We start from the raw sequence: 21347 nt of genomic DNA, 5'->3' as shown, positions 1-21347 counted from the left end.
CTGCACCCTGGGGACCACCACTGACCACCAGCTCCCAGCTGATGTAATTACACCCACTACTACTTTAAGCCCAGACTTGCAGAAAGTTTTTTACTCTGTGACCAATGTGCCTGCCCAAACCACAGAAACAGTTTCTCCAGGGGAATGTTGCGTAAAATGCCATTAAAAGCTTTATGAAAGTCCAGGCAGACAAGATATATCCCCTTTTCCTTATCTACTAAGCATGTCACCCTGTTACAGAAGGAGATCCTGTTGATGGAGCAGCACCTGCCTTTCACAAATCCCTGCTGGCTGAGCCTCATTGTGTCATTGTACTGCACATGCTGTTTCATGACACTTGGGATGATCTGCTCTATGACTTTCCTTGGCACTGAGGGAAGGTGCCACTTTCCCTGGCACTCAGTCTGACAGGCCTGTAGTTCCCTGATTTCACATTTTGATCCACCTTGAAGATGGGTGTAACATTTGTCAGCCTCCATTCAATGGGACCTCCCAAGTTAGCCTGAACTGCTGGTAGATGATGCAACAAGTGGCTCAGCAAGCTCTTCCACCAGCTCCCTCAGTACCTCTGGATGGATCCCACCCAGTCCCATAGATTTGTGTGTGTCTAAGTGGTGTAGTAGGTTGCTGACCATTTCCTGTTGGACTGTTGGGGCTTCATTCTGCTGCCTACCCATCTTCAAGCTCAAGGGACTGGTTCTCACAGAACAACTGGTATTAAAGACTGAAGCAAAGAAAGTGGTTAAGTACCTCAGCTTTTTCCTCATTCTTTGTCATTATGTTTTCCCACAGCATCCAGTTAAGGATGGAGAATCCTTTTAGCTTTCCTTTTGGTGTGAATGTTTACAGAAACATTTTTCATTGTCTTTTATGGCAGTAGACAGATTACATTCTAGCTGGGCTTTGGCCCTTCTAATTTTCTCGCTGCATAACCTCACAGCATCCTTGTAGTTCTCCTGAGCTGGCTGCCTCTTCTTGTTAAGGTGATAAACTCTCCTTTCTTTCCTGAGCTCCAGCTAGATCTCTCTGTTCAGAGATAATTTCAGTTCCTTTTAACATGTGTCACATTGCTCCATCCAACATTTTCCTTGATTTTTTTTTTTGGCCTGCCAGTTCTTTTTAAGTGGATGCCACCTTATCTTGAGAAAAAAAATCAAGCATGAAGAAAGCACCACCAAGCAGTCAATTTTTTAACATACCAGCAGTGATACTTGAATCCTTAACAGAATTTTGTTGATACTTATTTCAAGTACTTTCCTGCAGCAGTGGACCCAAGAAAGCCCTCAGTATGAAGAGAAAAGGAGGAGATTAAACTCTGTCTTTCTTTGTCTATCAATACTTTAAATTTGCCACTCTAGGAGAGAGAGGAACAGGGCTCTTGAGAACTCTGACAACCAAACTAATTTACTGAAATTATTACAAAGGCTACAAATTCTTACCTTGTGCACATAGATTTTACAGCATCTAAAATTGTTATTCCTTGCTTTCTTTGTTAAAAAAAAAAACCAGAAAAAGCCCCACATTTTAGTTACTAGTATCTTAAGAGAAACCTGTCAGTGTGATAGCAATGTAGTTTAAGAATCTGTTAATGAAATAACCCACAACTATTTTACATGAGGATTTCTTTGCAATCCTCTACTATTCCAGGCAACAAATACTCACTTTATTTCCTGCAAAATTATGAAATAAAAGTTTTAATATCACATGACCCACTCTATTATATATGCACTCTACTGTACACACATGCAGTCTATACACTGTGTGTGTAAAGCTGCCAGTTCTGTCTGCTTTTATCACGGACTTACTGACTTATCATGGACTTTCTTACATGATCCTTCCTGCCCAAGATATCCCTCAAAGGGGTTTGAAACTGTGAAGGCATTAATAGCCTTAATAATTACCTGAGACAAGGGGAACTAATTGGGGTAATTTACAGGTGAATAAGTTAGGATGAATACAGATTGTCCCAAAACAATTGTGTATTATTAGATAAATGAGAGACAGAACAGATTTACTTCATCCTCCTTTGAGATGCAGAACAAATGGGATTTAGCTGGACAGTTTTTCAAAACTTATTTTCTGCAGGCCAGCTAAAGGGAATACTAGTAGAAAACTGTAATGTGAAATTATTTTGGTGGGACTTTTTGCATTTGCAGATTAGAAAGGTAGCTCACTTTAAGAGCTGTAAGTGTCAGTGCTCAGGATGTAGTTTCAAGAACAAAATCTTGTTTTCAGGAACTTCTCTCTAATGACTTTGACCGTGACTACTGACTTCGACTGGTGCAGGAAGTGTGTGTCTGCAGATGTGATACTCAGTCAGCTTCTCACTATCTGTTATGTTAATACATTTACCTCTGCTTTTGAAAGCCATACTTCTTGAACAATAGACATTTTGAGATACTGGGCTAGCACGTAAGTCTTGAGAGCCCGTTTAATGTCCATCTATCTGTATGTTTAAAAAAACAGAAGTTTTGATTCTAGCCCAGTAATTCCCAAGGGAATTGTCAGAAGAACACAGTCCCTAGTAATTCCCTTCTGACAATCTGTCTTACAAAGAAGACACATTACTTTTCTTCTATCAACCTTGTTTGGCATTAAAAATTACTGATTTTCTGACTAGTGTCCAGCATTTATTCCTAGTGATTTCTTTTCTGTATACCTTTCTCTCTTTATTCTTCTGACAACTCTTTTCTGCTTGTCTACCTGTTCAAATTAAAGTTTTAAATAGTAGTTTTAGTAATAGATGAGTGTTTACTGCATCTTTGTGAAAGATCCATTTGATGGCTGGCATACAATAATTGTTTATTGTTCAAGTTTTATTATAATGGCATGTAAATCTGTAAAAATTGGTAAGGAAATTAGAATGGCTGAATTTTCTAGGCAATCCGTAGATTTTAGGTGCACTCCAGTACTGCCATCACCAGCAATTTCTGAGAATGTGAAGTAGGAATGAAATTCATTTCTGAAGGTAGCAAGAGGCTAGATTGTATTTGGTATAAACTTAGTCAAAAGTGGGATTTGTTTTTGTGATGTGGCAAAAGACACATAATGAATTATAATTGGTTTAGCAGCTTTCCAAAAGGTTTCTTAGCTGTGACATTGAGTCTATAAACTGAATAATGTGTAATTCATGTTGAGTTGGTACATTTGTTTTTTGTAGCATAACAATATTGCTGTGTAATTAAACTCACTACTCAGCAAGTTGTATGATTTGATCATTGACAAGTAATTCTGAAAAAATTTTGGAAAACAAATTTGAGAGCTGCATGACATATTTCAGAAAAAACTTAGGTTTTTTTTTTTCTGGCTTGATGGATTTGTAGAGATTGTATAGGATTTTACATACTTATTCTGTGAAATACTCCAATAGTTTTAATATTTATATATGTTATGAAGAATTTACTTTGAGTTTGTGAACAGGGAAAATTTATTTTAACACATTTTTGTAGTTGTGAACTTTTTCACTAGATTTACAAATGCTGATACACAGAATAGTATTGTTTTTACATGTGACTAATTGTTTGCATCTTCTGGATACTAATACAAATTAATTCCTGTTTTGAAAACTGTGCTCTTAGTAAGTTAAAATCAAGCTATTTCAAAATGAAAAACTAAGGTCTAAGGCTACAGATTAAAGGGTTTTATTCCATTGTTTAACTCTTGAAGCTACAAAGCATCAACAGATGTAGTAGTCTTATTTTAATCTAAAACTTGTTGTACAGTACTATCACTCTTGATTTAAGTGAGTCACTTTCACTTTATTATGGAGAGTATGAATAATTTTTCTGTTGCTCTTGTTTTTTTGTTTCCTATTACAGCAGGAAGACAGGCAACTTAATAGATAAGCATAAAAAATGAATATCGAACAGCTAATAGGCAAATTAGAGCCTCAAATAGTATTATCTTTGTACCATTTCCTTGTAGAATAGCCTTTCCCCTTTATGATGAAATGCTTTATGGATCCTAACAATAATGATGTTAGATGAGTTGAAGTTAATGCCTCACAGGAGAGGTAATGCATAATGCCTTGTAGGAGAAACAAAATGGAAGATAAATCATTACTTTGCAGTTCATGATAAGATGGCTGACTTTGCAGTGAGGCAGGTGAGAGAAAGAAATATATTACAACATTTCTTCCACTTGCAAAGGCAATGTGTGTCCTTGCCTGGGGCCACAATGAGTACAGCTGTGATGAGCCTATAGAGCATGGTGAAATCACTAGAATTTGCACAGGAATCTTTGAGGTAAGGTGGGACTGCTGGGATTGGGATAGGAGAGTTTTTTCACCTCCCACCTCTTTTCTGGGGAAATCCAGGAATTGTAGAAATTTTTCATCTGTTAGTTTACAATACTGTAGTGCAGAAGAAGGTTATTACCAGACTTACCGGGGGTCAGTGGAGGAGGTGTTGGAAAACTCATATTTTCCTTCGTGTCTGTGTTGCATCCCAAGGAAGGGGCAGGAGCAGCACATGAGCTGGTCTTTTTACTTATCCAACTGTAACGGATTCACAGGGAGCAAATATACAGGTGGGCAGGATAGGAGGCACTACTGTAGCGTTCAGTCTCATCTGACTTTGGTGTAAGCATAAGATAGGATTTTCTGCTGCACTGCAGAACCCTTGTTCCTCATAGCTAATTAGACATCTGGGTGTCCTTGGCAACTTCATCTTCCTACTGCTGACACTCAGTTTTGTCCTATAATAGTGTATTGTACCCTTTAGTGTCCTCTCTTCTGTGCCTTATTGTGATGCCCAGTACCACCCTGGACATCCTAAGTTGCATTCTGCAGTGGTTTGAGTTGTCTTCTGGAAAACTATGTCTATCAATTAGCATTATGCATGAATTTATATTATTAACACTTCACTGAAAGGCAATGCAATGGTTAAAATAGTAACTTTCTAAGCTGGATAGAAAATAAGAAATTTTTAGATTTATGTGAGAATGAATGGTCCCATTTATATTCCAGTTTTCCTTTGTAAAAGCATATATTCAGTTTGTAGGAGAACATTCAGTAATATTTTAAAGACAACATATTATACGTCAATTTGAAGTATTTTTATACTCCATTTCGTGATTCAAAGCTAAATTTGTTGAATTACAGTAACTATTCTGTTAATCTGGTGATTTCACTGAATTTATATCAATTCAAAGCCGGAACTGCACTCCTGGGAATCAGGCCTTCTCTTTCAAATGCTAATGCACTGTGTAAATTGCTGTTCCTGTTTAGATAAAAATCTGACTGTGACAAATTAGCTACCACTCTCCTTTCCATTCAAATTGTCTTGGAACACATGAGACCTAATTTTGTATTTCTAAAAATTTGCATCAACTAGTATATCCTATCAGCTTTGGAAAGAAAAACAGTTCAGCAGTCTATTGAGATTAGTGGTTGTTTCAGAGATTTTCCACAATTTGTTTCTCCACTTGCACTTTAATGGGGTTGGTAGATATATTCAGAGTTTGTGATGTGATATTTTTCTGTATGGTCAGCTTTTCTAAATTGGAGGTATTGGTTGTAATTGCATTTGTCATGCTCCTTTTATGAAACAATCACCAGTGTGCAGGACTGTGGAAGCTTAATCACTAGCGTTCGTGTTGAAAATTAATATTAGCTGAAGGAATGTAGTCAGAGAAGAAAATTTGGATGAAGTTCTTTTACAGAATGGCCTTGGAAAGGCCACTTCCTGATGTTATGGCAACCTTGTGCTGTTGGCATTGCTTCTGCACTCCTCCATGTTAAACCATCTTCATCTGGTTTCTGTTGGTGATACAGGGAGCACTATCTCATTATGTGTATCCTAGTAGCAATGAGGTAGGGTAGTAAATTTAACACAGGTCCTAATTTAAGGGGAAAATATAATAGCTAATCCTGCAGTTCAGCTGGAGTAACCATGAGGACTGTATCTGTGCAAAAGCCAAATAATCAGGCCTGGATTTTTTCTTACTTTTTCATGTTTAAAATCTAGGGACTAGAAACCCACTTTAAGTCTTACCAGTGAAAATCAGATGTAGTTAGTGTGTTTTGTCTGTGTTGTGAGAAGTTACTGTTAATTTTGTGATTAACAGAAGAATACTAATCTATTTTAAATTGAAATGAATGTGTTATGAATGCAGTTTGCTGTAAAGTGCATTTCAGTTTCTCAAATATAAGAGGACAGAGGTTTTTGGTGTTTTGAGTTTTGGAGACTGTGCATTAATTTAAAGTTATTTTTCAGAAACCATGATATTTCTAGGATAAAAGTCAATACAATGGCATTCTCTTTGCAAATTGTGGTTAGATAGCCTAACAGTAAGGTTTGCACTATTCTTAGATATTTAAGAAATGCAGGGGATGACAGAAAATGAACAATTTCTGTTTCTCTGATTGATTCTAACAATATGTATAAATTTATGAAGACAGTATGATTTAGAGTAAAAATAATATGTAGATAGGTAGGAAAGTCAAGTTTAGTGCAATTACAGAATTTGAGTTTTCTTTAGTCAGTCTTTTCAATATCTGCTTCTCTTTGATCTTTGTAACCTCAGGGCTAGATTATGAGCTTTCAGTCTGCCAGGAGGAGGATTAAAATATTGTGCCATGGCCCCTCTGCAGCAGGGGTGGAACAATACAGAAAGGATCTGTTTCACCAGGCATACTGTGGGGCTGAAGCCAAGCTTCTGCTTACCTCTGCCTTTTGCCATTCCATCTTGCCTGATTGCATGGACAAGAACATACTGTTGGAAAGTTGGAAGAACTTTCTAATACAGAAAGCTGTGGCAGCACTGTGAAATAGATTCTTACACAGTCTTTCTGGAAAACTGCTGTTGAGTGATTGAAATATATCTTCCTAGAGGGTTATGGTGTCATATGATACAGAAATAATGAGTGACTTTGAAAGATGAGAATTACATTCAGCTAAAATAATTGTTACAAATACCATGTTTGAGCTAACATTTCAACTATCTTTAAACTGATAGCATCTCAGGAAAAATAATCCCAGTCACGCTCTGTGTATTTTTATTCTAATCCATTACCATTAAGTGAAATAATTTATTAGATTTCTGTATATTTTATTTTCTTGCTATGTTTACAATGCCATACAGCAAAAAACAGATTAGAAGTAGTTACTAGTTCACAAAACCTGTTGCAAGAGTCACACTTAACCACTTCTAACCTGTGTTGTTTATGTCAATTATACTATCAGTGGTATTTGACAACAATTTCAATAAACAGTGGAGCATTTTGTACCTTGTTTTTGAAACAAAGCAAATCAGGAAGTGAAAGCCAGGAGTGTCAAGGCGACACAGAAACGTTTGCTAGATGACACTGAGGAAAATACCATAATTTGAATACAATTTAAGCAAACAAAAAAAATTTATTTTGAATACAGTCTAAACCAGAATGATTTGAAAAATAACAAAGCTCAGTACAGTGTCTGCCAGTTAAATAGATAAACAGTTCTATTAGTATTGAGGAAGATAAAACAGTAGCTCCTGAGGTTGTTCATAGGATTGGGATTGCTCAGTTAAAACACTCCTGAAGAAAGAGGTGCCAGCCGGATTTGTTTTCTTAGTTAATGCTTGATGACAGTTGACTGCTCTGTGTTACGGATTTTGTAGAGTCATTCCCCTGGGAATTGGGTGGAAGAATGTTACTGATGTGGTAGATCTGAAACTTGTTTAACTCATTCCAAAAGAATTAAATGGTTTAGAAAAAGAGGAGGTTATTCTGCCTGTATAAAAATTTACTTTAAATTTATGCCAGTTGATGAATGTAAACCTCAGGTTTGTAGACAGTGATACAAGTGTCATGGGTTTGACATTGGCTAAATGCCAGTGCACCCATGAAAAATTGACTCATTCTCTTCTGCTATAGTTGAGCAGAGGAGAGGAAAACAAAAATTAAAGGGTGTTTCATGACTTGAGGTAAGGATTGTGAAGGAAAAACTTTAAGTGGAAAACATGCTCAAAAACTTAGAAGGTTTAAGTTGACAGAATGACAAAATTCAAATTACAGAATTGAAAGAGAATAATGAAAACTAAAATAAACATTTAGAACACTTTTCCCCCCACCCCTTCTTTCTTTCCCACCGACAGTACAGGGAGACAAATCCGGGGTTTTAGTCAGTCTGTCACTTGTAAAAATCTTCCTTCAGTTCACTTAGGGAGAGTTTCTTTTGCTATGCTGTGGGATCCTTCCCACAGGAGACAGCTCTCTGTGAATTTCTCCTACATGGTTCTAATTTTCATGAGTAGCAGTCCCACCCGACCCTCCCATGGGCAAAGCAGTTATCCCACAACTGTTTTTTTCTTAGGCCATTAGTTCACAGGATGTTGTTTTTAAGGATTAGGTGCTCTAGTATAAAAGCAAGGGTCCTTTTCCTCTATGTCTGGAAGCAAGGTTCCTGCTCTCTCTCTGTTCAAGACTCTCACCAGATTACAGCTTTTCAGCATCCACACACTCTAGTGCAAGCACCTTTTTCTCATGGGCTGCAGGTGAATGCTTCATCGCTTCATGCACTTTATGAACTACAGGGAAACAGTTTGTTGTGTTATAGTCCTCACCATGGCTTGCAGAAGAATCTCAGCAACGACACCGCGCGCACCTCCTCCTCTCCCTCCCTCCTTTTCACCAACCTTAGTGTCACCATATTGTTGCACCCGCGTGTTTTCACCTTTTCCTTTTTTCTGACTCAGGAGAGAATTGCTGTCCACAGGTTCATTTATTCTCAAGTTGTATCAACTGGAAAGTTTCTACAGAGTTCTGCAGCGCTGAAAGGTTGATCCCAACCGGGGTCCACATCGGGGAATTGCTCTCCATGCTTCTCGCTGCTGGTCACATGGTCCCTGCCAGTGCTGCAGGAACTCTGCCAGCTGCCGCGGTGCCGGCTCCATTCAGCGCCTTTCCTCGTGTGGGCCATTGAAAGGAAAAGCTGCTGCCGCCACTTCCGCCCTTTTGTCTGCAGCACAGCTGGCTATAAGGAGCTAAGAGAGTAAAGTTAATTGCGAGCCATGCTGAGATGCCAGCCACCACGGGGCGCCACCCCAGTTGCGCATCCTGGCCACGTGGCCACTCGCAGATCGGGATGGCAGCAGCTGCTTCTGGCCTTGGCTGCTCCCAGCCTGAGTCTCGGGGCTCCTGGCTGCATGGCCTGGCTGGGCCCTCCCCCATCCCTCCAAGGAGAGGGAGAAAGGAATTGCGCGCCTTCTTTCCTTCTTAAATATGTCATCACAGAGGTTTTGCTAACTTCTCTAATTGGGCCAGCCAATGTGTCCATTGTCACAGCCTTTAGGGATTGGCTCTGCTGGACATAGTAGAAGTTCTGATGAGCTTCTCTCTCAGAAGCAGCCTCTGTGGCTTCCTCTGCCCCCACTAGAAAGGAAGTTGCTTTAACACAATAATAAAAATATTTATGCTTATTCAGATGAGTTAGTGGTGAATATGAGTAACCTTCAAGAAGACTTGCAGAGAATATTCACATTTAATACTGTATGCCATAATTTTTTTTTCTTCAACATCTTTCCAAGTTGTTGGCCTTCTCTTTTCATGCATAGGAAAAGAAATCTTAATCTTTATTGTATTGGGGTTGTTTTATATATATGAATTTTTAGAGCTATGTTTAGGAAAATGTCTCAGGAATAGTCATTAGCTTTAGAGAAAGGTCTTCAGACTTGCTACTTACGGATTGCAAATGTTTTTTACCTTGTAATGTTTTATTCTTTTCTCCCCTAGTAAGCTCACTGTAAGAGCGCAGATGTCAGAACTGAGTTTACTGATCTCCCACTCTGATCTGATCGAAATGAATATTTATATTATTCATTCTGATAGGAGACATTTTACAGAATGCTTATGCATGAGGGGAGGAAAAAGCAGCTTTGGAAGCAAGCACACTAGTCTTAAGTTATCAATCGCAGGATCAAGTTGGGGATCTTCATCATCACACCTCATGTATGCTCTCTTGAGTTAGGGTGGAATCAGCTGTCATCCAAACCATTAACAAGAGCCAGGTGATGTGATGGACTCCTGGATTTGAATGGACTTATTGGTGGTTTTCTATTAGAATATTATTGTTTTCTGCAGCAGTTTTAAACATTTGTCTACTGTTGGGTTTATATCTCCCCTAAAAGGTGCCATATTGGCCAAATTTTCCTATTTTTAAACAAGTTTTTGAGATACAGTGACCAGTGCTCTCCCCAGCAGTAGACAGTACCAGACAGCATCCTGTGCCACACTGACTGGACGGAACTCCTTCTCCACAGAAGAGAGTCTCTTCCCCTGTGCCCAACAATGACATGAGGCTATATAGAATAACCTCCAGGCCCTATCCATGGCCCCTCCTGGCTACTGCAAAAATTAACCCTGTCCTTGCCAGAACCAGGACACCATCACAGAAGGCCTCTAGATCAGTCAGGCATGATTTGCCCTTAGCGAAGCCATGCTGGCTGTCTTGGGTCACCTCCTTGTCTTGCATGTGCCTTAATATGTCGTCCATGAAAATCTGCTCCTTGATTGTCTCATGCACAGAGGTGAAGCTCAAAGGTCTGTATTTTCCTGACTATACTTTCTTCTCATTTAAAAAAATAGAAGAGATGTTTCCTTTTACAGTCACCAAGAACTTTGTCTGACTACTCTGAATTTTCAAATATGATAGAGTAGCTTGGGAAAAGCACCAGCCAGTTCCCTCTGGAGTCTAGGTTGCATATCACCAGGGCTCATAGACTGGTACCTTTTCAAGTTCATCAGGTGGAGTCAAACCTGTGCTTGGCTTACAGTGGAAGGAACACTGATCCTGCAAGCCTATATAGAGGTTCACGGAGTAGATACTTGTTTTCAGTTGGCTCATTTGGATGAAATCTAAAAGAAGTCAAAGGCTCTTATAGTCGTACAATAAAAAAAAATATTGAGTTTGAGATAGCTGATTTAGTAACCAGAAAATCAGGGAAACATTGTTGAAATGAAATTGTTGGCATCCAAGGTTCATCAGTTTTTAATGGCTTAGGAAAATAGTCTCAACAGTTAGTAAGTCCATCTTAGACCAGAATATCTGTACCTCTTTGCCTTAATTTAGGGGAAAGCATTTGAACGTATTTGAAGATATTTTCTTCAAGCATCATGATCGCAACATTTCAAGTTCCTGGATTCCAGTGCATGCTTCAGGTGCAGTCTTCCTTCTATTTTCTTAGTGTAACTCCACAGTTCCTAGTCTGTGGGAACCATCATCTGCCACTGCAATTGGATTTGTTACTTGCAAATTCTGTGTCTGGCCTTAATAAATCAAACCAACCTCTCTGGTAAAAACAACAGAATGTGAAGAAAAATAGAAAAAATGTCTTTTTTATCTGTAGTGCTCTGCATGTGAATTCCTTCATGACAGCATAAAAGACAGCCCAAGTATTTCAAAATGGATTCCAAAATCTATTGCAAATAGATTGCTTACTATTTTAGTTTAGTGTATATAATGAATTCCAAAATAAATGTTTCTAAACTCAGAATGTACTACCTTTAATAAACAAGAAAACTTTCAGAATTATTATTATTATTATTATTATTATTACTTACAGGTTATGCACTTGAAGTGTCTTTTTGAATAGCTGTAAACCTAATACTGGGGAGACCATATCTGCAGTAATGTGTCTAATTATGGTCTTACCTGGACAAGAAGGATGTGGACATAGAGGAACAAATATGGTAAAAGGATATGAAAGTGATGGAGGAACGGAAGCATCTGTGATATGAGGGAACTGACAGAGCTGGGACTGTTCAGGAGAGCAGTAGACTCAGAAGGATCTCATCCAAATATGTCAACATGTGTTGTGGGAAGTAAAGAGGATGAAGCCACACACTTCTTGGTGATGCAGAATGACAGGAATAAAGACATCAGGTACCAACTGAAATACAGGAAATTCCTCAGCACAGGATTTTTCGTCACTTAAGAAAATACTCTTTCACTGTGAGAGTTGTTGAATGCTTGAATTAATGGTCCAGGGAGGCCTTGAAGTATTCATCTTTAGAGATAGCTAGTCATGGTTGGAGTTGGAGCTCTGAGCTCTGCAAAAGCAGGAATGTGAAACTGGGCATATAAGTGAATTGTATTTCCAGTACAGATGGGCATGATTTGTCCATTTCTATAAAGATGGAAATACATTATGTAATTGTATGGGAAATGTGCATGGTTTATAAGCTGATTGTAGATTGAGCCCACACTGTATGTTATTTACAGCTGGTATGGGGATGTTGAAGGATTGTTATACCAACCATATGCTGTCTGACTTTTTGTTATATGAGAAAAAAGTGAGGTTGCATTTTTGCCACTTTGTCAGTCTAAGAAATGGATCTTATCATTCCCAAGAAAAAAATTGTAAAAATTATTTGTGTAGTAAAAAGAGAATCTCAAATGGTTATGATCCTATGAAAAATAAAAGGTAGCAGCTCTGGTAGGAATTAATAAGAACTAGTACCAATTTACCAAATACTGTTCCATAGACTAAAACATTGTGATGATACATGAAGAATGAGGTTGTCATTTGTCTGGTTATTTGCATGAGGACTCTTAATTTTCCAAATGAGCAATTCCATTAGCTATCCTAGAGTCCGTGAGATATTTTTTCTTGTGGAAGTTGCAAAGGGAGTAATTCATGCTGGGCTTTTGTTCTTGGAAAATTAATGTTAGGCTTGACATTGTTGTTAGATTGTTTGTTTTCAGGAAATTTATTCCATTCCATGATGCATTTTAAAAGTTCATTTCAAGACACTTAGCCAAGGCTCCTTTTTTCTACTTTTGCAATAAATAGAAAGCAGAAGAAGTATCATAATGACAGTAACCACTTTGACAGTCATCACTAAGGAGAGAACAACTAAGAATACAGTCTAATTTAATTTATAGTCAGAGCCATGATAGCATTTAGTAATCCCTGTCCCCTGCAAAATCATAACTATTCTACTGCAGCAGCTATCCTTTCCCCTTTCCTCCTGCCTCTCCTGAAAGTATTGGGAAGGGTAATACAGTAATTCTGCCTACTCCAAATGTATGGTGACATTGAAAGGATATACTTTCTGTGTTTATCACAGCAACCTTTGCTGGGCAAACACAGAGGTCATATTTTAAAGCCTTTGCAAAACACCTGAGGGGTGACAGAGACAGTATTGTCATGCAAGAAAGTGTTTCTGTGAAAATCCAGCTTTTAATTTCTTTTATCCCATGTTGAATGAAACTCATGGATTAAGATACGTGTGATTAAAATCAGTTTGTAAAGGTTGGATTTGGCTAGAATGATATTACATCAAGATAATGTCCAAGTGAGGATCACTGGAGTGCATTTTTGCTCCCACATTTTAAGTTCTTTGTCATGATGATCATTGGCCTCTGTTGGAAGTGAATTGTTCAACTCAAAATACAAATATTTTTCTAAGTTATTCTATGTAAATCTAAGAAAACAGTGATAGTATTGTGGCAACCTGAGATAGCGCCAGGTCCTGTCACTGAGTCCTTATACCTGTGTCCTTGTCTTTATCTTCTCTCCTCCCACTGTAGACCATTTATGAGCTCAGGTAATGTGGTCACTAAGTCCTCTCACACCCAGGAGAATACCACTCAGTTAGCAGTAATTTACATTACAGGTCTTGTGATGTAGTCACTATGAAGGAGAGATGCCTTTGTTGGAGTGAGGATTTGAGCAGAGAATTGATGAGCCCAGATGTGCCATATCATTTTTGGGTCCTTTTCTTTTTTTCTCATGTGAGCAACTGCTGTTATGAGTTTGTGGTTGGTGTGCTCTGAAAATGAGTCATGTAGGTCATACTGAGACATATCGGAAGAACATGTTGCAGCTACTGATGCTCTGATGTGCTCAACAAGTCAGGCACAAAAGTTGACCAAACCATTGGAACAAAAGTGCTTTATGTCCTACAGAAAAAAATATTTTCCCCTAATTTTATTTCACAAGCATTTGGATTCTTTTGTTTCTCCATCAGCTAAGCAAAAAACTTACTGGCATTCTCACCATTTATGGTTTGATCCATGTATGTTTCAGTCAGCAAAGATAGCATCCAGCAAAAAATGTGCTGTGGTTAACGAAACATGAACTACTTGCATATGTAAAAGAGAAAACATTGCACATATGCAATTGCACTTTAGTGATCCTTATTTTCAGTGTGTGCTAGAAATTAATTTTGGTCGAAGTGTATCACAGTTGCTGATAGCTATCTGATTTATGTATATGTTGTCTTGCCAATGCAGCATCAAGCTGTAAAGAGGGTTTTTCTGGTCAGTATTTAATTTTCATAAGGGCTAACATTAGGATTAGGCCATTAGCAGGATTATAAAACTTGAAACATGCATGGTAATAAATCTTTTCCAATTACCAAGTTGTAAAAGCATCTTAGTGGTAATTTCAGTGCAGTGGCTCACTCACTGATTTGAGAATCCATCTTCTTTAAATAGAGCAGAGATTGCCTAAGGCTGGGTCCACCTGCAGAGGGAGAGGTTGTCCAAGTGAAATGGCCTGATGGAAAACTGTATGGTGCAAAGTATCTGGGAACAAATACAGCCCACATGTATCAGGTGAGTATCTGTGTTTATTACCATGCGCTTGCTAAGATGTCTTCATTGTAAATTGCTCATTTGGCTCTAGCATTGGCGTGGCCAGCCACACTTGGAAAGGAAGAAGACTGGAAAGGCCGTATCATGAATTCTTATTGTAACTGTTACCACACTTTAACTAATATGTAAAACTTTCTAACGGTAGCAAGTGCTGTGCGCTGTTTGGGAGAGAGATTTCAGAAATTTACTTACAGAAAGAAAATTACTTGCTTTCTTTTAGAACTCGGTCAAACAGGTGTAAATTAAGATTGAAAGATGACATTTGTTATTTTCTGCAGGTTGTTTGCTTTCATTTTGTAAGTTCACAGCTAATTATACGATTAATGACATAAAATTAAGTATTGTATGAGCCTGCAATGAACCTCAGGCATTTCATAAGAGGTTGGAAGGGGAGACATTAGGAAGAAAAACATAACATTCTTTTGTCTGAGGCATTTTTTCATTAATTAATCTAAGGAGCATTTTATCTTCAGCAAAGGCAAAAGGGAACTGAACACTGAAGGCAAAGCTAAAAAGCTGACTTCTGATTTCAGAGTAACAATTACTGTTTTTTTTGAGCTTGCCTTTGAGAAAAATCAGTCAGCAGCTTTGAGTACCCAGGTGAATGGTAGAAACTGCAATAAAACAATCACAATAATAATAGCACTTCTGAAAGAATGATAATCTAGATCCATTTCTTTTATATATATGTAATCATTTTCACTTATGTAACTCTTTTCATCAGGGGGCCTCACATTACTGTACCAAAATGGCAAATTTACTGTTATATCTCTAGATAAATTAAGGCACAGGGAAACCAAATTACTTGTTGCATTGACCTTCTCACTTTTCCAATGACTTGCAATCGAATTCAAGCACTCAAATGCCTAAAGTCTTGAACTAGTCTCTAAATCTTACCTCATCCCTTATATTTAGCAGCTGTATTATGTTGTGAAGGTCGAAAATTCTTTATAAAGTATGAAGATTATTTTTCTATAGTAACATTTATCTTCAAATTGTTTAATCTTTAACAGCTAGTCTTCTGAGGAATATTGTGAGGTAAATTAGATGAATGTTGTTTTCTTTCATATTTGAAGGAATTTGACGTAGTCAAAACAATGTGGAGGCTCAGCAAGATTTAGAGTTCCTCAGCATAACAAACATAAATTCCTGTAAATTGCCTCTAACAATCTGTATCATGGTGGGAAATTACAGAGTTTAAAGATTAGAGGGAGCCCATATTGCAATACATAGAACTGTAGAGACAAGCAAGTATTTCGTCTTCAGGATGAGAGAGGAGGCTGCCTGTGGCCACAGACTGCAAAAAGTTTATGACAGGAAGGGTGCAAGATTAACTTCAAGACATACTAGTAGTTCTTACTCTGGTCTTTCTGAACAGTATCTAAAAGCTCCCAGGACTCACACATACACAAAGGTTTATTTTCATCTGGTGTGATCTGTGTTGTACCTTTGAGATTCTCTTACCCAGTCTTTTGCATGATTTCTTAGATCTCATAAGGCAAATCTGTTTTAGTTAAAAAATTCTGTGAATTTTTGTCATGTTCATCAGACATTTGTACCAAATGCAGCAGTACTTGAGCATGCAGGAGCTATGGCAAAATGCACCAGAATTTGTATCATACAGTTTTCATTTGTCAGCCAGTATCCTACACAATCCCTAAGCAGAGCTAAACCTGCCAAATGAAGCAGATGCTCAAGTGAAATTATTAAGGTGATCTACAGCTGATTTCTTGATGATTTCTTATATTGAGGTTTGCAATTGAGTTAGAGTTTATTAAATTATCCATTCACTCCATTAATTGTTTTTTGACAGTTTTTCCTTCAATTTATGATGTGCTTATAGAAAAAATCTCATGAAGATAGTAACATCACACAGTATGATATAGCAGCAGAATCCAAGTGAAATAACTTACTGGATAAAATGATGATTTGAAATGTAAGATCTGCAATCTGAATTGAATTGGAGCGATTTGGAATTGTGGGTTTATATTTTGCATGAATCATGATGCTATTGAAAGTCTTAGAGAAGCTCTTGTGTTTACTATCAGTGTAGGCAAATTATTTCCAGTGTGGTATGCTGGATTATACCTAAAGAACTGCCGCTTACTCTTCATTTTAAATGTGCAATATAGTTCATACTGCAAGTATGGCATTCTCTGGTATGGAATATTTGCATCCTACTGCACACCGTGAGTAAAAACAAATATACTGACCATTTAAGAAGAGATTTTCTTATCACATGGAATGTCAGAGTTAATCTCCTACCCAGTTTTTTCACCAGGGATGCAAAAAACATTATTACCAACTGTAATATGCAAAAATATTACCAAATGTATTGTGCAGGAAGGAGCAGGAATAGCAGAAAGACTGTTCTTGCACCCTGCATTGCCATCATTTAATTAAACAAGATTAAGGCAAATTGACCTTTAAGTTCCTCTAACATACTGCTAACAGAGTAGGCTTATGGGGTTAGTAACAGGAGCAGAAAGGAGTAAGGATGACTCTTGTGATTTTATTATCCATTTGTGTGCTCTATGCATTTTAAATGCATTCCAGATTTGTGCAGCCCTATTAGTTGCAGTGGAAAAATTGGTTTTAAGGAAGTTAATAGATCATAGTCTGTATCCTGGCTTTTGAGAATGGATATATGGATTTTTCAGCTGTTCACATATCAATCTGACATACTCAGCTACAGCAAGCTTTTAATTTGAAAAAAACACAGTCCATTTACAAATTCAAATGCATGATTGTTCATTTGTATCTGTAATAATACTTTTGATAAATCAGTATTCTCCTATGTTTGTACATGTGCTTATTCTTCTAGCCAAGTGTGCTGTTGTCATTCACATAGTCTCATTAAATTACCTAAGGATGTAGAATGGGACTTCTAATTTTTATACCAAAATATAAATTATCATTTCTGTGGGAGCTAAACTGCAGTCACAGATAATAGCTGAAGTTCACAACTGTTAGATGAAGTATTAAACTAGAGGAAAAAGTCAGCAGCTACTGAAAAAGCTTAAATGCTTCAAAGCCTCAGCATTTTAACATTCCTCACACCTAGTTACATTTCCTTTCTCATTTTCTGCTAACAGGGTTCATATTGGATTAAATCTAAACCTAAGCATGATAAAGCTTTTCATCTTCTGAACAGAGCATTTAAAAGAAATTCCATCAGATTCAATAAAATTCTGTTAACTGGTATTTCCTTAGTTGTCACTCACACTTTCTTTTGACATGGTCTTCCTCAACCTTGAATCACAGGATGTTAAAATTAATTTTTTATTTATCAGAAGCAAGTTAAGAATTAGAGACAAATAAAAATGACACAAGGACATTTTAATCTGTCACTCCTTCAAAATAATGTTGCCTGTCTTGTTACTGTTCAGCATTCCTAATCTAAAAACTTTTACTTCCTTATATATGTGTCAGTGCTGATTTTGAAGTCTCTTTGCTTAGGTATTATTTCCAATGAAGTATATGTTGCAAATTCGAAGAAATAATATTTTTTACGTTTCAGCCTAATTTTGTGCTAAAACAGATAGCAAAATGTCTGTATATGTCTTCTTTGCTTACATATATATTTTCATATGGAAATATTTCCAAGAACTTCCTGCAAGAGTTAATTATTATTTTATTTTCAAATTCTGGTTTTTTTTTAATTAGGTGGAGTTTGAAGATGGTTCTCAAATAGTAATGAAGAGAGAAGAAATATATACACTGGATGAAGAGCTTCCTAAGAGAGTAAAAGCACGTTTAGTGAGTATTTGCTGATGTTAACTTTGTAATATGTGTATATGCTCAAAAGACCAATAACACTGTACTAGGATTTATTTTGGATTTTCGGTTTAAACAGACTCATGTTTTGTGAAGCCTGTGCTCTTCAGAGTGGCTAAATCAGCCCAATTAGGATGTGTCTCCATTTGCTAGTGAGATGGTTAGTTGTTCCTCCAGTACAGGCAAATGCTGTTGTCAGACATAATCTTTTCTCCTAAAAGGGACATCGTGTTTGTTTGATCTGTCAGATCAGGAATGACCAAGTTAGTAAACATTTAATTTGACAGACATTCTGTTCTTTCAGTTTACTTATAACAGATATTGTTTTTTAGAAACTTTTCAGCTTCTCAGAGCTTTGTGATTTTAAAAGCCTTAATTTACTAAAAAGGCAATTAACTTCTTGTAAGAAACAATATAACTGATCAAAACTCATTAATGTTGCTGGCAGGATTTATCAGCATTTCACTAGTCTTTGGTTTAAAACCAAATCTTTGCTGCTTTTTTTTAAGTTTCCTGTTGTTTCAAGCAACATCCACCAGCTACATTTTTATATATGTATGCCTAGTGGAAAAGTGTTGAACCTCACAGAGAGTGTAACTCATAGAGGTTGAAAAGGGAAAGTACTTCCATACATTTGTTGGAGGAGATGACTGTTTTTACCTGTCTTAAGACAGTTTTTTCTGATGTAAAGTGCACTGGTCAAACATTCTAGGTTAGGAAACCTTTATGTCAGTGAATTTGGGATAAATGCACAAATCTTCCAGTGTCCTGATTAGAGTTAAAATGTCTTGGAAAATGTTAAAAGAACCATCTAATGGGGCTTTTTATTATACTTGGAAAGCATACCATTGACTTTTTTTTTTGTTTAGAATGCAGGGTAATAATAAGAATAATAATAATGGGGTTTATGATATTGTTTTTAAAATTTATTTTTTAGAAATCAATGTCTTTTTATTTATTTGTATATTAACTTCATTAAGAAGTTAACTATAGATTTAAAACATTAAATTTGGCCACCTGACTAAAAACCACACCAACAGTTATTGAAATTTCTGCATGATTTTTTACTAGTGCCTTAAAAACTAGAAATATACAGGTTAGTCCTCAAGCCATGCCCAACACCTCCTTCCTCTCCTTGTGCTGAACACAGTGAAAGTTAAAGATGGTCTATGATCCTGTTTCTATTTATTGAAGTAAAAGACACTAGTTTCTTCTAAATGATGTTTTTCTTAATCTTGGGAGTTCTTCCATGACTCCAGCAGTATAAGTTGGTCCAAAATATTTTGCCTCTGATTCTACCCAAATGGCTTGCTGTTTGTTGTTCCACTGCTTTGTTAGTGGGGATTCCCAACTGGTGTAAATTTGGTGACGGGTGACCAAACTGTGACCCTGATTCTTTGCAAATTAGGCAGTACCCAGGCTTCTTTTCAGGCATACATGACATAGTACCTTGCATTTAAAACTTTCCTGAATAATACAAGGTGGTGAATATTACATAATTCTGCTAGGATCAAACCTGCCCAATAGTTGCATCACTTCCTGTTTTCTCACCTAGAATTATCATGACTGTGTGATCCCTGGATAAAATCCAGACTAACAACAGATGTTATTTATGTGTTTCCAATGAGCACTACAGACATAGAGAATTTAATGCAGAATAGGACATGCAAAATATGGAAAGATAAAAATTGTATGTCTGTGTAATTAATGTCTGGTTTTAGTCTACAGCTTCTGACATGAGATTTGAAGACACATTTTATGGAGCAGATATTATCTTGGGAGAGAAGAAAAGGCAGAGAGTATTGAGTTCTCGCTTTAAGAATGAATATGTGGATGATCCAGGATACCGCACCTTCTTAAAAAGCTCATTCCAGAAAAAATGCCAGAAAGGACTTTAAAGGAAGCAAGAGAAGAGAAAGGGTTCTTGATTAAAAAGCATGCAGCGTTATTTCCTGTTGGGTTTTTTAATTGAACACTCCATTTTACAATTAACTAATCCATACACCAGCCTTGTAATATGAAGTACTTGAGTTCTGATTTCACCAGTAAGCGTATTTAAGAATTTGTAATATTTTGCAGTATAAAACCAGCGGAAAACCAGGAGAGATTAATAAATGATATGCTGAGGAGAAGTTTCAGTCCTGCTCTCATTGAAATAAGTGGTAAAATTCCCTTTGAATTCTTTGATTCATAATTCTGAGAAGGAGACATTTTAGTAAACAGAGGTAATGTCAGTGGCTTACTTTTTTCTGCACATAGGAAAGGATGTTAAGTTCAAAAATAGCAGTTTTTGTAAAACATTTTTAAAACAAAACCAGATTTGTACAGTACTGAGACAAAAAAGGCTGTACTTACTTTGTACAGTGCTTTTACATTTTTATGTCACTGCTGTTTTCACTAGGATTTGATGTGGACTCAGCTATTGACTTAGGTATTTTTGGCTTTTAAGGGAAGTATCTTCAGCACAGCAAGGGTATTTTGTATATTTAAAGAGACAGATTTTGGCAGTTTATTTTTAAACATGTTTTTCATAAGTCTATTAAAAATTGCTACTTGTAAAATATAAATTTCTTTCACTGTGTGTATGAAAATTAGAGTTTAAATATATATGCTTAACAGCCTAGTTTTGAATGAATATATTATGGCTTTTATTTTGAAATAATGTTCTAGCAATGTAATAATGTTTTAAAATAAATAAATGCTTTACTACAATTGCAACATTTTCCTGTTGATGTGATTTTGAACCCTATTTTTTCACACCTGTAGGAATCAAGAATATATGCTGTATTTTTCTGAACATAACAGAATATACATACAGACACTCTTAATGCTTAATGTTAAAATGCAGAGTTGATAAGTACTGTACTTTCATTTCTTGTCTTTCTGTCTTTCGTATCTTGACCTTTCTGGATGTTTCACAGAAAGCAGAAAGTCTGAATTTGTCTGAACACTTGGGTATGTGAACCTAGAAGGGAGCGTTATCAAAATGAC

At 36.8% G+C, this 21347-nt stretch overlaps 1 protein-coding gene across 1 annotated transcript in view; it reads left to right on the top strand.

Annotated features, from left to right (window-relative positions):
* Positions 1-21060, top strand: part of KDM4C (lysine demethylase 4C) — a 250929-nt gene extending 229869 nt beyond the window's left edge. Inside the window, exons 20-22 of the mRNA XM_066568823.1 lie at positions 14421-14540; positions 18246-18338; positions 20078-21060. Coding sequence (XP_066424920.1) covers positions 14421-14540; positions 18246-18338; positions 20078-20254 — 390 coding nt within the window. The 3' untranslated portion in view covers positions 20255-21060. The remainder of the gene's footprint in view (positions 1-14420; positions 14541-18245; positions 18339-20077) is intronic.
* Positions 21061-21347: the final 287 nt, after the last annotated feature.

This window comes from Molothrus aeneus, chromosome Z (assembly GCF_037042795.1).
Source record: "Molothrus aeneus isolate 106 chromosome Z, BPBGC_Maene_1.0, whole genome shotgun sequence".
In the NCBI taxonomy this organism is placed as follows: Eukaryota; Metazoa; Chordata; class Aves; order Passeriformes; family Icteridae; genus Molothrus; species Molothrus aeneus.
The sequence above is the reverse complement of the archived record's forward strand: the minus strand, read 5'-3'. Positions and strand labels throughout refer to the sequence as shown.